The sequence below is a fragment of the Rhamphochromis longiceps genome, linkage group LG19 (genome assembly GCF_057381845.1).
Source record: "Rhamphochromis longiceps isolate RC_006_pf linkage group LG19, R_longiceps_female_GT1.1, whole genome shotgun sequence".
Taxonomy (NCBI): Eukaryota; Metazoa; Chordata; class Actinopteri; order Cichliformes; family Cichlidae; genus Rhamphochromis; species Rhamphochromis longiceps.
In genome coordinates, this window is record NC_140575.1 from 12,171,797 (window position 1) to 12,190,190 (window position 18,394).

Sequence of the window (18,394 nt, forward strand, 5' to 3'; positions counted from 1 at the left end):
TTTTAATCCACGCCATTAATAATTCATATGCTCAATCTTTGACGTGCAGCTCTTCCCCGTGTGCTGCCGAGAGACGGAAGAGAAAGCTAAATGTCAGCAGGAGCTCAAAGTATAGCTTCTCCGTGTCCGCAGTCTTCCAGCTGTGGATGAAAATGTAAAACGAATGAAACGATGAAGAAATGATGCCGAGTTCAGGCGATCCTGGTACACGTGTGTGTGATTTAACAACGTTGTTTCCTCTTCGGTGGGAGAGACGGTGATTTTGAAGAAGAGCAGAATTCATGTGTTCATCTGCATGTGCTCCAACAGTCTGGATGTTTCTGGTGCAGGAATATCTCTGCTCTCATCCTCCACTTTCACCCACTCATCTGCAAATTACACTCTCACAAAGAAATCAGCTCCAATGAATAAAAAAAGGCTTGTTTATCAAATCCATGCATATTCCCTTTAAAGGTTGAGAGTATCAAAGATGGATCGGGCTCTTATTTTTAATTCTCTGTACTTTAATTCTTTTAGACTCTTCTTTGATTGCTGCCTTCAAACACGACTCATTCATAAGAGATCTGACTGCACCTGTGCCACTGTTTGTCTTTAACTCTGACCCTCGGGGCTTTAAGGACTTCACGCCGATTGTGCCGACGGAGAAAACACTGAACCTGCGGCAGGAAGAACCAGGAGATCTCTAACACGGGAATGCTCTTTGGAATGCGGCGGAAAAGTCGAATAACTGTAATTTCCTTTTTCTGTAAAAAGCCACTTAGCAAACACATCCATTTTTGACTCTTTCCTCATGATACAAGGCAGCCGAGCCAAGAGTAATGGGAGTTCAGTGCGTTTTTGGAGATAATGCTCCTCGCTAAAACCCAATCCACGTTTTAAATTTCTCTTCCACGAGGACTGTTGAGGCAACCCCGAGTCTCCTTTGAAGAGAGGGAGTGTGGTCTTTGAAGCTTTTTTCATCAGGGTTTCAAACACAAATGCTGCTGAAGTTCAAAGCTGAGGGAGAGCACTTGTGGCCATATTTCTGTTTTGTTTTCAGGGCCCTGGAAATATAAAGCTTAGGAGTTATTCTGCATGTGTGTGCGTGCGTGCTAATGAAGTCAACCTGAGATTCAATGAAAAAGCTTTTAATAATTGCCAGAGAAAGAGCCGGTGCATTAGCAGACGTGTGTGCACGCTTGCACGTATCAGCCACGACATTAAAACTGTGTAATACTAAAAGGAAGGAGCTCAGACCTGCAGCACCTTTGAGGTGGGGGTTACTGGTGTAGATCGGACTTGTGCACATCCTGCAAACGCTCGAGTGGATTGGGAGCTGAGTCAATAGCTTGGGCTTTTTGCCATCCATCTCCATCTGGGGGTGGGGGGATGGGGGGGTGCTGCTTGGCCTGCTACAATTTTAAGGTGCACGTGTCAGAGAAGCACCCGCCGAGTGGCACTGAGACCATGACTGTTATTCACCGCTGGTGGATTTGAGGTTGTGGCCGCTCGGTGCGTGAACACACACAAACACACACAAACGTCCAAACTGTTTCTTACAAATAGCCGACCCCCGGAGCAACGAGGGCTATTTTTGCTAAAGTGAGGTAACTGTGTTGAGCACTAATAGACTGACACAGAATACAGAGAAACGGCTGCTTCAGCACCATCTCTTAATACAACCCTCAGGCTATAAATGCACACACACCTGCACCGCCCTGCAAACACACACACACCCAGGTAATATCCCCTATTTGCCGTGTCTTTAGGGGAAAGAGGCAGATAAACAGCGGGCTCCAATAATGGTGGTTTAGATCTCAATGGGTGCGAGTCAATGCCTCTCCGAGCCGGGGGCTAATGTCAGTTAACACTCCCTGTAGGGGACAAACGCAGGCCTGCAGTGGCTCGCAAAACAAGCCCTCTCCCAAGATCCTCATTACTTCCAACGCTGAGCAGCAACTGTAAGTAAAGCAAAAGTGCAGCTTAAGCTAAAAACATAGCGAGCGGGATGCGGGGGGAGAGAGAGCGCGAAGGAGTGGAGAGAAAGCAAGAAAATAGGTGTTGGGGAGGGAAAATAATTGCACACTGTGCTCCGGTTAGGGTTTTCCAGTCGGACAGAGTTAGAATGGGATTTCTCTAAATGGCTAACGCAGCAAGCAGGTGCTGTTTTTCCCCTGTTTTGGCCGACGCTGTGCTTTGTGAATATAATGCTTGCAGGGAGCGCGTTTAGCCGTTTCACTGCGAACACGAGCAGCCTTCAGGACGACAACAGGCAGACAGGGAATAGTTGGCTAGATGGCAGCGGTTGTGCTGCTAGTGGTGATGGATGAAGAAGAATAAAAGGAGGACAAATTCAGAGAGAAAGAGCTGGAGGAGAGATGTGGAGAAATAAGAGAGAGGAACCGAGGCAGAAATAAGGATGGAAAATTCAGCCTTGTTCCTCGGTGGGAGTCCTGTACCACAGCAGCGCTCTGAGCCAAGAAAGCAGAGACAAACAGAGCTGGGGAGGAAAGGGTGGGGACGAGGGAACGCGAGACACAAGAGGGAACATGAGAGAAGGCGAGCACGATGAAAATAATGAGAGAAAGAGAGAGGGACAGGGACAGCCAGCGGCGGTGTTCCCACCACGCAGCCTCTCAGGGAGTGGTGTGACTGGAAAAGTTGCCCAGCAAAACACACTTGCACAAAAACTCGCCCCCACCCTTTTACCCATGCTTTCTTCTAATAACGTGCACCACAAGCAGAGGGGAAATCGAGCTATGGCTGAGCACCCCTGCAGAGCCTGCTCTGGGCTCATGGTTTGCAGCTTTTTGGGGAAGTAATTTAACCGCACGTCCACCTTTTTGCATGCAAGTAAGCGCTCAGGTACCTTTGGGGCATCGCTGCTTAACCTCTGACCCCAGAACAGGGAAAAAAAAAACAACCATCTGTGGTCACTGCCATAATTACAGATTTAAAAAAATAACCACAGACTAGGCCGCGCGATGATGTAAAGGCAGGAGTGGATATAAAGCATTTTTCAGGAGATTCACATATGAAAGGACGCTCGAGGTAACATACTGGACAGATCTGGCCTTCCCTCTGTCTATCCCCCCTTCCCCTCTCGCCTCCCCTCGCCCTGACCTCTCTGTCCTTTTCTGGGCCCCGGAAGCTCTTGAAGCGAAGCGCAGATAAACAGCTTAAACTCTCCTGAGCGCTCGCCCGCAAGCTCCAATCACCTTATTAGAAGAAAATAAAAACTTGGAGGGGCTGAGGAGAGATGGAAGAGGGAGGAGGGAGAGCAGGCAGACACTGTTAGCGGGACCTCGGAGGACCTCGGTGGAAGCACAAAGAGTATTTGTGATTTTGTGCAGCAGACAGAGCGAGCCGGCCTGTGCAGGAGTGTGGATGTGCTCTGTGTCAATTAGTAGCTGCACAAAGTGAAAAATATTGCAGTTTGGCCTTCAAAAGCAGCCGGGCACACAGACACAGTGTGCATACTTACAGCCACTGTAGTTTTTTTGCATCACTTTTTTTCCAACAATTATCCCAACAAGACAAAGCTTCAATAACACATCATCACCTTCTTTTTCAGCAGCATGAAAGATTCATCCAAAGTTTCTCTGACACCTGAATGAATTATTAGAGGTGCACATTCACTGCAGAATACAAGACCTTCAGAGTTACTGTGAGGGATTCATCGGAGCAGACCCTCTCGGTTCTGTGAGGTTTTGCTATTTTGTGGCGGATTTAAAAGGTCAGGCCTGTCTGAACGTTTTCTGGAACACGGTGACCTGACAATCTTCTGCCGGGCATCTTTTGGTTTCAATCTGTGGAGGCCTCAAGGACAGAGTGTGGGGAAGGAATAATAAACGTGCGTGCTGAAACATATGTGCTCATCTCTGATCACCTACAGTGGATATCAAATATTTCTATGTCAGATTCTGTGTTGCCTCTTCAGTGATCTTACTAAAGAAGACAGCCACACATTTACATCCCCAACTCCAAGGTAACAGCTGCATCTCTGACACATCTGGAAATGCTCCATCAGTGCTAAAAGGTAGATACAGATTTTAGAGCAACATCTGCTTCATCCAGACATCTTTCAGGGAGGCCCTTCATATTTCAGCAGGATGATGCTAAACCTCCAGAACATCTGCAGCATCGTGAAACCAAAACCAGACAAAGAAGATCCAGGAAGCCTGAGCAGCTCGAATCCCACATCAGACAATGGGACAACATTCCTCTGTTAAAGTGCAGCAGCTGCTCTCCTCTGTCACAGACTGTAGGAAGCTGCAGACCTTTACAGACATGCTGTTGCCATCAAATTCATATTTTCTTAATATAGTTCATTTTTGCACTTTAATGCATCCTGGGGATTTTGCATTTTATAGTGTTGCAGCTTTTTTGGAATTGAGGTTGTACACCAGGGGTCCCCAATCCCAGTCCACGAGGGCCGGTGTCCCTGCAGGTTTTAGATCTCATCCTGGGTCAACACACCTGAATCACATGATTAGTTCATCATCAGGCCTCTGGAGAACTGAAGACATGTTGAGGAGGTAATTTATCCATGTAAATCCGCTGTGTTGGATCAAGGAACATCTAACACCTGCAGTGACACCGGCCCTCGTGGACTGGGATTGGGGACCCCTGGTGTACACACATGATTTTTACAGTCTCCTTCCAATCAGGTCCAAAGGCAGAAGAACAGTGTATTGTTTGCATATGTGGTGATTGAAGAAATGTTCCCTTCCCTTCACTCACTGTCTGCACACCAAAGGAAAGCAAAGAGGAATCGGGGCTGTGTTTGTGTGAAGTTTGATACGTATCAGATGCAGTCTGGTAATGAACATGTCTTCAGCTCGTTGTTTGGGAAACACGACAGTCAGCCTCATCCTGACAGGAAGTGACGCCACACTGACAGGCTGCCAACCTGGAGACAACCTGTCACACCAACCTGTGCATGCACACAAGCCTAAAAGCAGCCGCTGCGTTACCCACAACTCGAAATCTGCAGCAAATGCAAGTTTTTAGAGCTTTAAACATGCACATAAACGATGCAGCATGTCTGATGGATTCTGGGGCTGCTGGGGTTTTATTAACATAGAGACTAGTCAGCGAGCTTTTTAAAAACTCTGCTCTTCTACTGGATGAACTCGGCTCTCCTTCCCACAGCTAAGAGTCAGCTTTGGAAGCTTTAACACTGGCGTTCCCATTCCGCCACACCATCCATCCGGATGAGAGAAAAATGTCTGCCCGCCTCGTCCCCAAAGTCTCATATAGGGAGAAAAATATTCTGAAGATGCTCTGAATTGCTTCTGAGACACTGGGAGCAAGGAGATGTGTGTGTGTGTGTGTGTGTGCATACAAGGTAGAGGAAGAGGAGGTGGAGGTTGGCGGTTGAGCAATGTGATTTCTGCTTGACTGTCACAAATCTAGCGCAACAGGAAAATCAATTTATCCCTGTGTGTGCCTTTTTGGCTCCGGGAGAGAATCCAAATAGCAAGGCGAGGCCCGGATAATGTTACAGTGTATTGGATTTGCTTCATGGAGAGACAGCGAGAGGGAGAGAGGGAGAGAGAGGACAAAGAACAGGAGAAGCGAGGAGACGAGGGAATCACAGGCGTGCTGCGGAGCTTCGACAAGATAGATTTGTGCAAGTGTATGGGTGTATGATAGGCTGGCAATCTGTCAGTCTCCACCTCTTTTCACCCCGACTCCTTCTTATTTTCTCTCACACACACACGCGTGTGCAGATGACACCGTCAGTCATCCGAGCGAGCGTATATACAGAGGTGATTTATGTGTTCAACAATATATGTAAAGTCAAACCATGAAATCAAGTTTTTATAGGTATTCGTGTTCTTATGTGCAGCTGTGCGCGCTCACTCCGGTGTTATTCTGCTGGTGTGTGTGTTTGGCAGCCAGGTGAAAGGATGACATAATGAAGTTGCTCTCCTCCGACCGTTGTCAGGGGTAACGTGTGTGCTCATCCATGTGACGTGTCGCATCAGTCCACCGAGTGGGGCCGACAGGTGACAAATAAACACGGGGCACACGCACATGCATGTGTGCATGCGCGCACGCACACTTGAACCTACTTTTTTATATTTTTGTGAATAACTGCACACATTATATAGACCACGTAGAAAGATGAGTGTATTCCAGACCTGCATTCTTCCTAATGGCCAGCAGCTGGCGTCAGCACAAGTCCAGCTGTTTGGCTGCTTTTACGCCTTACTCGCTGCAACATGTCGCTAATTTCAGTCAGAAAGAGAGCTGATCTCATTCTGTCTGCAGTAATCTGTATTTGATTGTGTTGGGACGTCACACAGCAGAGAGCAGGGTCATGATAGACGGAGCTGAGGATGTGCATCAGCTGACCATCAGCTGATCAGTAGGAACTATCAGCTGAGTCCCTGAGTCCTCCTTCCTGCAGTTTCAGATGTGACGACCAAAGTTCTCTCGTGTGATGTCAGGGTAGCTACGTCCACCTAGCATCATGACACAATGTGCTGACATATACAGCACGCCTGTAAATAATTTAATAGGACGAAACCATCAATGCCAGCAGCGCACACTGACGTCAGCCGAGGGATGCAATTTATAAGCGGCTGCGATGTTTCCGCTGACAGCGGCCCTAATGGAGCAGAATGGAGCAGAGCAACAAGTCATGTTGTGTTGTGACTTCTTGAGTGGAGCTGAAACTACTGCAGACAGGTTTTTCACACTAATTAAAGCGTTTATTAATGCTTGTGTTTTGTTGTTTTTTAAAGGGCACTACTTTGAATATTAAAGAGCACGATTTGATGGCACCGGAGCAACACTCTGGGAACAGCGCTCCCATCTCTCCTCGCTCCGAAATAAAGAGACAACGTTCGCTAAAACGTCCCAACTTGTGACAAAGTGTTAGAAAACCGGGCGTTGGTAATCAGATGTGTGCTAACCACATTAGTTCTCCCGTGTCTCTGCGAGGCTGGCTGCTCCTTGATCTAATCCGAACTGATTGTAGTACAGCCTCTAAAACACGCCAGATGTTGCTCACTGCTCCACGCTTTATCGCCATTTATTTGGCACAGGGAATATTTTTGAATATTTTCTTATTAATCACGTCCCAGCGATCGGTTTCGCTTCCCATCTTTGCCGCTTCACTCCGGATTCTCGTCATGATTCTTGGCACGCGCGCCTGGAAAACCACTGTCCCAGTTTTTCATTAGCGTCAATCACTCCGGTAAGCGGCTGTGAGGGGAACAGCAGGGGGAGGAGGAGGTGGCGGCGGGATCTCGCTCAAGACATTTCGCCCCGCCTCGTCAGAGTGACTGACGGGTCCGAGACATGCCGATGTGCCGGTCAGCCGCTCAGCTGTGAGGAGAGGAGGCGGAATGACAGCGAGGCCACGCGCACGCTCGCGCGCCTGTTCCAGGCAAATCAAATCCACACTCTGTGTTTATCTAAATGGTTATGTGCTCCACTATGGCCTTGGGAGACAGACAGGCACACCGTGCATTGTCTGATAATCCTGTTGGTGCCTTGTTTAGCCTGCCATATCTCAGATAAGGCTACAAATCCGATGGGAGGTCCTCCACTACCAGTCGCTCTCAATTCATTAAGGCTCCGAGTGGATGGGAAATATCGCCCGGACGTGGATGTCGGATCCACAGGTGGAAGGAAGACGGACGTGATTAAAATTCCCCTGCCATGTAGGGACGCGTTTCTACAACGCTGTGATCAAAGACTTAACAAATGTCTAGTGTGCTAGGACAAAAACTGTGCAGGAAATGAACAGGACATATTCCTGTGCCATAATATTCCTCAGCACTGTGAATTATGAGTTCAAATGGGCCCGAGATATCAAAGTCTAGACGTGTGGGATTGATATTATTTAGTCTTCTGCTGCAGCTTCATCCCGACTTCTACCCGGCAGAATGAAAATTGATCTGGATGGATTACATGCCGAGTTGGAGACGAGGGGAAGAAAGAGATGCTATTAAACAAAGATGTTGGCAGATTTATGCGACGGGTTATCGGCGCCACTCTGAGAAAGAAAGGGGTGAAACTGCTCTTCAAACACCTGATAACCATCTTAAACGAAGACGCTGATTAGGTTCAAGTTTTTGATGCGAAAGCTTTATCCTCACCTCCAAATGGCACGCTGTTATTTGTGAAATCGCGGTTCCGCTTCGGGGTCAGTTTTCTACATGACCTTTTTAAAATCCTATTTAAAAACAAATGAAAACAGCAGCATCAATGTAAAGGTCAAGCAGAGAGGTGGGCGTGATGACTGGGATTTTCTCCAAGAAGCAACAAGTGCAGTGACGGAGCTGCTGTAAAGATGCTGCACAGAAAAAACTCAAACGGAAACATCTAAACACGATCCTAGCCACGCCCCAATCAGTGATGTCACAGCTGCTCGTCTTCATCAGCTGTCAAAGTGCGCATGGCCCGGGTCGTGTTTTGACAGTTTTTTTTAATTTGCTTTCCAACAACAGCCTCGTTTGGTGGCACAAAGCAATTTCCCTTTAAGCTGTAAAGCAATTTTAGGAAATTTCCCAGGGAATCCAAGACGGAGGTACAAGATGTAAAACGCGGCGTAGCGTCTGCTTTCAGCTGCAAATCCTGTCAGTGACAGTTTTGTTTGTTTGCAGTGATTAAACTAATACAATTATCAACTCAAGTTGCACATTTCATCAAGACGAGATTAGATTATCAGGATACGGATGCGCGTACTTTCTGCTCTAATGGGAACCCTACCTGGTGCAGAGGTGTTGGCAGAGGGTCCGCTGGCAGGTGAGATGGGGCCCGAGCCCGAGCGGGACTGCTGGGACTGAGTGGAGCCGGCCGGAGAGCCGACAGGGGATGGAGAGGGCCCGCTCCTCTGGCTGGGGAGGTGGGGGGAGGCGTGAGGGGAGAAGGGGGACTGTCCCTGGTTACCGGTGCTTCCCTGCTCCCCTTGGCTACTGCTGCTGCTGCTGGAGGAGCCCCCAGCGCCAATGGCCGAGCCCAGGCCAGCCTCCCCGGTGGGGAGGTCGTCGATGGAGCCGGAAAGATCCTGGAACAGAAGAAAAGACTTCCAGTGAGTATTTACAAAGCTCGCTCGAGCATTTGATGAGAGCTGACGTGCAGCAGGTGGCAAATGTAAATGTAAGCTTCAGCAAGTGCAAAAGTTTCCACCTGCGTGTCAGAAACGCACAACTGTGCTGCGAAATCCTCCTTTACAACAAAAAGTTAACAATGCAACATATTTCACAGGATTTCATAAGGTGGCAGAGGTTAAAAGATTAAAGGTTTAGTTTGCGTGTGCACGAACAAGAGCTGGTGGCTTTTCTGGGAGCTACTTTATCCCTGAGAAAAAGTCACTGCAGTCTTAACGACGGCGGTTAACACGGCAGAGAAAAAAATCCCACAGAAGAAACCGCTACACCGGCTGCTGCGGTGAAAATGAATTGTAATGGGCTTTGGTTCAGACCAAGGGTGAGTTCATATTACAGTTTGCATTCCCTGTGGTGAGTAGAGCGAGTGTGTGTGTGTGCACTTAGCAGATACCCCCCCAAAACAATTCCAGGGAATCCCCGGGAATATCGCTGACAGGATCCTGACAACACAAAGGTGTGCAGGAAGCGGGAAGGACAGCAGACCGGGAGAGAAGGAAGTAGAGAGAAGACCGGATGTGATGTGAAGTGATGAGCTGTGATGGAATGTGATGGCTGCCACACACACTCGGAGGACGCCAGCTCTGTCCCAGCTGTAGATATCTGTGGGGGAAGTCACCTGAATGACCTCGGTTTTCTGGCTGGTGCCTGCTCGGAGAAGGGGAAGGGTGTACGCCAGCTGATCCTACCTGCAGCGCCCGGCCTGTTGACCAATGTACTCGTGAACCACCTGAGCCCTGCGTGCACAGCCACGCCTGTCACCGCACACAGACGGTGAATAAACCCAGATCTATGCCTACGAGCAGAGAGGCTGTCATATCTGACATGTTTGCTGTAATGTGGTCCATTCTACTTAAAGTGGCTTCAAATCATGTGAAAATGGTTCGGCGGTTCCAGTCGAGCCACTCGATGATTTTTAGGGGTTTGCTGTTTTTCACACCAGCACGCACCGTTTTGGAAGTTGTTAGGAAAGTTTTACAGCCTTCCTACTGACACTGGCGATGGTTAAGATGTGCTGACATGTTGACTGTGGAAAATCTAACACAAGGTGTTGAAACGGCACTTTCTCCTAGGCTAGTCATCAGCTCATTTGCACACGTATTTTCAGATTGTGTTCACTTAAAGAAAGCACGAAGCTTGTTTTTCTACATATGTCAGAGCGAACTCGAGAAACGTGGGCTGAAACCAGCACGCGTGCTTGGAGTTTATCTGCAGCAGAGGCTCTTTGTGTCACAGCGAAACGACTTTTTTCTCCTTCCTCTACCAGCGTGTAAAATCTCAAAAACTGAAAAAGGCGTCCCCCATCTCTCTCCATCCATCAAGCGTGGCTTAGCCTGTGGAACTGACAACCAAGTCAGTGTGGCAGTCTGTCCACGGCTGCTTGTTTTGGTTAATGCGATCTCGGCGCTGACACACAAAGCCTTTGTTTTCCATCATGCTGCTGCGAGTGCCCACCCGCTCTGCCAGCCTGCCAGTCTGTCGCCTGGCATTATCTACCCCCGCTCAACTGAGCACACGGGGCACTTGCTTTCCTCTCTCATGCTCTCTCTCCTTCCCTTTTCTTTTCCTCGCCCATGGTACCACTCTGTGTCCCGGCCAATCACGTCAGCCAGTGTTCTGAGCGCAGTGATGTAACGCGCCGCCTCCGCCAATGGGACCGAGTGTTATTTTTTGGCTGACCGGCTGCCTCGGGTCCATGCCGTTTGACACAGAGGGGTTACCGTGAGAGTTGATGTAACCATGGTGATGGCTTTTCCAAAACACTGAGAGCTAGTCGGTCGTACAGCTATGTTGTTAACCCACAGGCTAATTGTGTGAATGGATGGGAATAATTGCATTTCACCTAATTGGGAGCTGTTGCCAGCTTTTCCAGTGGCAGTTTCGGGGTGGGAAAATGCGTACCAGTAATTCGTTTAAAGACTGTTAGGCTCATTTGGATTATACACACACTTGAGCACAGCTGTGTGGCCCGAGACCAAAAAGGAAGAAGCACTATGCAGCCCAAAAAGCCGGGTGCGCTTTACTATAGAAACGCGCATTTTAAGGGACGCTTTAATCGACGTCCTCACCGTCAGCGTTCACGGGGCTGCGTGCTACCTGGCTAACTGGCATGTGCAAAGAATCAAAGGCAGCCAGCGAGTTAACTAGCCAGGCAGGCACGCGGTCGGGGGATCCAAACGCCCAACAATCTGGGGCCCCAATCCAAAGTGGCCCAAATCCAATTTGTTTGGCTCAGGGCTGCAAATTGCTCTGTGCATTGAGTCTCCAAATAGCTGTCAACCACTCCCGCTTGGCGTCCTGTATCGCTTAATTCGCTCCTGGAGCATGTAATTGTCATAATAAGAAAAATATTGAGGTGATAATAACCAGTTACTTTGAGATGCCCCCCCGCCCGGCCTCGAGACACACACACACGCACGCACGCTCGCGTAAATGCGGTCGCATATACGCACACATAATGGGCCGAGACCGCCATCTACACATTTCACACAACATTGGAGAGGCAGTCGCTCATGACCCTTCACCTCGCTGGTGTCGGTGCCTGCCTGCGCTCTCGTTTAGCGCTCCTCTGTTTGTGTGTGCGTGACAGGAACACAGGCTGCCGGGCTGTCACAGCAAGACATGCTTGAGCACTGATGCGGCCGAGGGGACAGATGAGGCAACGCGCACACACACACACACACACACACACACACACACACACACTCCCCCATTCCTCACTCATACTATTGACCTGCTCTCACTCTCACACACTCGCACACACACCCTGGGAGGGGATAAGGCATCAGTGTGAAGCAGGGAGCTGTCACATCCAGCAGACTGCAGGCCTTTTCCCCTGACCATGGTGCTGATGTTGTCTCCTCTCACCACACACTGGGAATTAATCAAAGTTGCTATGGAGGAAGGCACCGAGTGTGTGTGTGTGTGTAAATGTGCTTGTCTGTCTAGACAGGGAGGAGCCAATGGCTGCAGCTTCCTGTGGGCTACAGGAAAACAGAGCAGTGAAGAAACTAGCCTCTCTCCTCTCTTTCCCGTCTACACATAAAGCCTGTTTTTTCTGTCTGCCCCAGTCAGAGGTGCAGCATGGCTCAGGGCTCTCCACCAGCTGGCTCTCCAGCTAACCCGAGCCTGAAACACACTCAAACACAGCAACCGAGCCTTCGAAAACAACCTCCCTCATATGGACTTTTATAACTCGGCACCAAATATAAGAACACGGCTCCTAATATTTTCCTTTGGTCCAATACGGACTCGTCGTCGTTAGCGGTCAGCTCCGTCAAATTACTACACATAAATATTTGATCTCGCTGCGAGAGTCTCTGGGCACACAGGTTGTGAAATATCTGCACAAATGAAGGATTACATTTTTAAAAATTCAGCAGCAACATCTCTTGAAACAGGCTTCCTATTACTATAGATAATCAGAGAACAGCTGTCAGCAGTGTTCACGGGGACTCTGTTTCTGGAAATGATGTTTTTGAATTATTTAAATGTCACTTCTTAATGCTGTTGGCACCACAGATCGAAAGCCCTTCACTGCACTGGGGGAGGCTGTGGGAATACTTCCTATTTGGTCCCTCAGTTCTTTCCGCGGACTTTTGTGCCGTGAACATCTCTCTTCACAGACGTGTAAAAGACTAAAGAGAACCGATCAAACCTTTTTCAGCGTGCGCGCAAACCCGGGAGTATCATTTCAATGTGAAGTGTGAATATTACCTTGAATTCTTTTCAGTGTGCATTTCATTACAGCGCTGATGTTTTTTACCGGTGTGACTATACATCCATACAGGACCCGCTTTCACAGGTCAAGAGTGAAATCCATTATGATGTTAAACCTTGAAAAAATGCGCGCTCGGCTTCGCCGTGCTGCAGCGTGCACTGAAATAACACCTCGGTGGGCTCGGAGGCCGGTTTTATTCTCCGTTTCTCTTCTCTGGGTAAATACGATGATGTAAACTGTAATTAACTCCAATAGTTATCGTTTGCAGGCCTGAGGGACAGGTCTTCTCACGGCAGCGCCGCGCTCGTTTATCGGCTCCGGCCGCAGTACTTTCTATCTTTATGGTGCACTGGAGACGAAGAGGAAACGCTATTACACAAAGATGCTTTTTTATCCTCTCCCCAAACCGTAGATTGAGGCAAAATCCAAATGAAATGCCATGCAAATGAATCCAAATGGACTGCTGAATGTCTGCGCTCGTGTGTGTTTGAAAGAGGGTTTTAATGCGATGCCCCATGTAGAGCACCAAACCGTAATACCCTTCAATAAGTGCTATTAAGCACAGAAATAAGAAGAGAAATGAGAAGAAGAGAGACACTTTGTGGAGGAAGATTTAACATAACACCCACTCCATAATTTCCCTCTCTGATGTCAATCAGCTGGAATGTGTACCGAGGCTGCGGCGATGATGGTAATTGGTGACGATGATGAGAATTGATAGAAATGAAGATTATTTAGACACTCGCTAGCTGCGCATTATCATACATCGTGCCACCGTTTTAATATTTTTCTTTCGTTCACGCAGGACTGTGCAAACAAGCCTGTGCAGGATACGTGCACGTGGGTGTGCTGATGTATTTATGTGCGTGTTTGTGAAGATAAGAGTTTGTGAAGAGTCTCTGCCACTTCCCGAGGGTATCAAAGTAAAACCTTCTGTGAGGACGAGAGGCAGACACGGAGACTCCAAATACACTCGGGGGAACTCTTTGCAGAGATGTTTGCCATGCTTCAGGCTTGCCAAAAACCCATGTGGGCTTTAGGCTAGCACCCAGCAGGCAGTGAAATATGTTAGCGTGCCAGCCCACAGACCTCTGCCTGGTGCCACGAGCTTCGAGGATGAGTCTCGAGCGCCTCGAGTTTCAAACTGCCAGTCATTTACGCCTGCCCTGGACCGCCACGGCGCCTTTCATTTGTCCACTGACCATGACTTGGCAACAGTCAGACCACAGCACGGTATTTAGGGTGTTATGCTAAAGCACATTAGGATACTCTGCATAAAGTCCTCCATGTTGGTTTGCACGGAGGTTTTATCAGGATAGTGACCTGAGTTTCTTTGTTTCTTTGATCTCCCAGCTGTGGCTTGAATGGTTTTATGCCAAGAATCGTGCATGAATCAGCTCTGTGGATTCCAGTAGTGCATTTTAGCCCTAAGCTCCCGGTTCAGTAAAACCAACCAGATGTCACAGGCGAGCCGATCTGATTTGGAAACACCGAGTCGCTTAAATCCTACTTTGTCATGTATTTCACTCCTACTGTAATCTGTGACCGAGGCTGCGCCTTCATCGTTCGTCGAGGTCACAAATTACACAAGAATTATTATTCCAACAACTTTTCCTGCTGGCGGTTCATCTTTTCTATACAGTCAACGATCAGGACACTTAAAGTCAGTGAGGATGTGATGGTAAGATTGATGCACAAACATTTACAGGTGTACAGGTGTTTCTTTGCACACCTGGCCTGCTGGGCAGCATGCTGTGGAGCTGTTTTAGGTGTAATTAGGTTTTCTAAGCAGTCATAATGCTGCATTTGTAAGGTGGAGCGATGATTCCCGGCTCTAATGTAAATATATGCAGAAGCAACTCTGCACGTTGTTCACAGGACACAGGCCTGTATTATTGAGCAAAACACTAGTTTGAACCACAATTTGTGAATACAGAGGAACTATTTTGTGGTTTAAAGAGCAGCCTGCACTATTTGGAAGTCTACATTGTTAAAGACAGTCCCTTTGCTCTCTGTCTGTTTTTGTTATCCGGAACAAAAGACGCCTAAGAACAAACCGTTCAAGGCTTCCCAAAGTTGTGCAGAGGAGAGCCACAGCAGCACTAAAAAGAAATTGTGCTTTTCTTTTCACTCCTGCTCCCGCACACTTCACAAAGCCTCGACAATCTCTTGATGATACCGCTGCATCTTGATAAGAGCGAACGAAAGCTCTCTTTGTTTTTCAGCACCGGCGCCGGGATGAAAACCTCAGAGCGGTCCTGGAGTTAAGGGGTCAAAGAGTCGTGCGGACGCCCGATACAGGATACCAGCAGAGTCGCCGGGCTGGGGGTCGACGCTGACATCGATTTCACCGAATTAACAATTACTGCTTGTCGTAAGATAGGATGGGGGCTCGCTGAGTGATAACTGCCCGGCTCTTAAGCTTCTCATACTGTGGAGATACGGGGAGGGCCACTTTGAAAGGGACATTTGAGGCCCTATTACCCCTAAGCTGTTAAAGACGCTCCAAATCTAGCACCGCTGGTCTCCAAACCAGAGGGATTAGTGTTGAGTTTCATTCCGATTCCCCTGATAATATGCCAAGCTGTGGCAGCTAGAAGTGCTTAGCCACTGGGTCGTATTCACTTAACGCCCCCCCACGGTTCCCAGCACCGGGCGTAATGACAGGAAAGCGATTCGAACGAGCGACATCATCCTTTAAGTGGCTAAATGCACACAGAGGCCGGCCATCTTTGCTCAGGTACAAAGTGGAAGACGCCGCAAACACCGACACCTTTCACGCCACACTTGGTCATCGGTATGCTGCGGCGGTTTAACGGCGGCCGAGCCCGCTCACTGTCAGAGCTGCTGAAAGTTTTTTTCATTAGTCCGCAAAGGTTCTTCACACTTTAGTTCTTAGTGCACAAGTCGACCACGCACACGCACACGCACACGCACACACCCTATTTGTTCTGCACGTATTGGTTCTGCTAATGTTTTTATTTATGGCATTCCAGCATGACATCCTGCCATCCACCCTCCCCCTCCTCACCTCTCCACTCACCCAAGAGAGAACTGAAAAACAACGCATGACACACAGTGTGCATGTGTGTGTGTGTGTGAGAGAGAGAGATGGAAGGAGAGGAGTGAAATAAAGAAATAAATAAAGGGGCCCAAATTCCTCATTTCTAATTCAACTGCTCGTTCAGCTTAACCTCTCTCTCCTCAGCAATTAAAGCGCACGCCACATCCTTCACGCTGCGTACAGCCGAGGCTAAATAATGCAGGGGGCATCCAGCACCCGCATCCTTTATCATCCCAAATGACAGCCATTTGCATATCTCCCCAGTCAATTAGAGCACGGCGGAATAATCAGCCCATAATTGGGGGAGAGCGTCGGTAATCACCCGCCCTGGCACACCGACAGGGCCATTGGAGGAGTGAGGGGGGAGAGGTTGGGTGTGTGTGTGTGTGTGTGTGTCGGGGAGACAGTCCACCCGACTGCAGACTCTTCACTTCAAACTAACACGTCCAAACAACGAGCCCAACTTCTCCCTGTAATGCTCTCGTCCTCGCTCTTCGCTAATTTGCACGTAGCAGCTGCCTCGGTCTCTCAGACTCGGCCACATTATTTCTAAGCGATATCTTTCATCAAAATGGGCCAGTAAGGAACTTTAATAGCATCAAAACACAGGTTTCGTTCCAGATGTCATTTCTACATCAAAGCTCTGCTGGCGTCCAAGCGGGATTCGACGCTTCGCGATCGCTGACGTCAGTAATATGTTTTATTTCCGTGCCAGCGATTCGGTGCACGGATCTGCCCAAGGTAACGCGGAGCGACATGTTTCTGCCTGCCTGTGAGTCTTCAGTGAAAGCTTTTAAATTCACACCCTTTTCCTTTTATATGGCAACAAAGCAGAACAAGGACCAGCCCAGAACATTGTGAGAAAGACCGCTGAGACACTGGGAGGAAAATCCCTCGCCTGTCCCCTTTAGATGCAGACAGAGTCGTTTCATGGAAGTTTTCTGGGCAGCTTTGAAGTGCAGCAGCTTCATCGCCTGTGTATTTCCTGCTGAAAGGGGAATGACCATTTTTGTCAAACAACGTTTCCTTTAATACACTGTAACCTCCCTTTCCTCAGATGCTTTGGTGCTGTCCTCTGAACATGACAAACAAAAGGATGACTGGAGAGAGAGAGGGAGAACGAGGGGTTGACAGTAATGGGTGCAGAGTGTGTGTGTGTGTGTGCGTGTGCAGAGTGTGCGTGCACGTGCAAAAGAACATCAGAGAAACCCAGGCAAGGTTAGTTGCCGTCTGCAGCTCCATCCTTTGTGTTTCCCCAGCTGCTTTCTTTTACCCCGTGCCTTTGTGTTTACTCTACCCAATCCAGTTCAATGCTAGCCAGCGCCGCCTCTGTGGCTTTTCAGGTCTACTGCTGCTTTGGAGAGATGAAACACTTCTCCTTGATAGAAGTTGCAAGAAATAAAGACAGGAAGTTGGAGCCTGGGGGGAGGGGATGGAGAGGGACAGTGCGGGGAATGACGGCGGTGATGATTTGGTGCAATTTAACCTCCACAGACGGGGCAGAGCAGACGATCTGTGAGACAAAGCAGTTCAAACAGAGACAAAAAAGACGTTTGTGAAGAGACCACAGAAAACACAAGAGTGGCAGCGTCCTTTACCGGCTCTCGCCGTCCACAGGAGGAGGAAACATCGATTTCCTTTTCGCTCGCTCTCTCTTTTTTAAGGGGGTGTCTTTTTCTGTTTAATCCACCATTCCTCTACTCTCGGGGGATCTGTGGCATTTCCTGCCAGCCAGCCAGCCCTGCGCTGCATCACTGTCAAAATGACTCTGATCGAAACAGGGGCGAGGGAGGGGGATCTGGTTTAAGAGTCTGGCTTGATTGGTGCATGGCTAAACTCTTCCCCCATTGGACGTTCCGCCTGTCGGCGCGTCTGCCTCGGAAATCTATCAGCCCGAGCTGCCGATCAATAACGGGAACGGTGGAATTTGGAGACATGTCTTATCGTGATCTGTGCACACTAAGAATTTCTGTGCTGTAAATTCATCATTTGCTGCAGCATCAAGGCAGAAAATCACAGCAACCACTGATTATTCTGAGGAACAATATTTGCTCTGTTTGACCTTCAGCTGGGATTATTCTGCAGCTCAGATTGAGGAACGTACATCCATGATTTGTTCACAGAGCTTATTTCTAACTGAAACTGACCCCAAAAACTTCAAAAATCAAAAATGTATACACAGTTTTACTTTTGCTCATTATGAGAATGAAAAATAAAGTAAAGCGAGGTCCTGAGGGCACACGTTTGATCTCTTATGTGGTTTCTACACTGTCTCCATATTCATAAGGAGACCGAGCAGGTGAAAATTGTCGCCACAAAAATTAAGAGAATTATTTGAATATTTAAACTTTTGTGGGACGTTTAAATATGTAAATGTATCGTCTCATTAATTATGCACTCATCTGCATAAATCTGTAATTTGGAAAGAGCAAAACAAAATATAAAAATAATTGTGCTAAAAGTATAAATTGAGTTTGATCATTTGAGTGAATGTTTGTGAGT

The 18,394-nt window shown here is 48.2% G+C and overlaps 1 protein-coding gene across 8 annotated transcripts in view; it reads right to left on the reverse strand.

The window, feature by feature from the left end:
- Window positions 1-18,394, reverse strand: part of LOC146646335 (AT-rich interactive domain-containing protein 1B-like) — a 162,647-nt gene that overhangs the window by 41,884 nt on the left and 102,369 nt on the right. For all 8 annotated transcript variants that reach the window (XM_085391335.1, XM_085391331.1, XM_085391334.1 and 5 more), the window contains exon 5: window positions 8,710-9,007. In XM_085391335.1, the coding sequence (XP_085247461.1) occupies window positions 8,710-9,007 (298 nt within the window). The remainder of the gene's footprint in view (window positions 1-8,709; window positions 9,008-18,394) is intronic.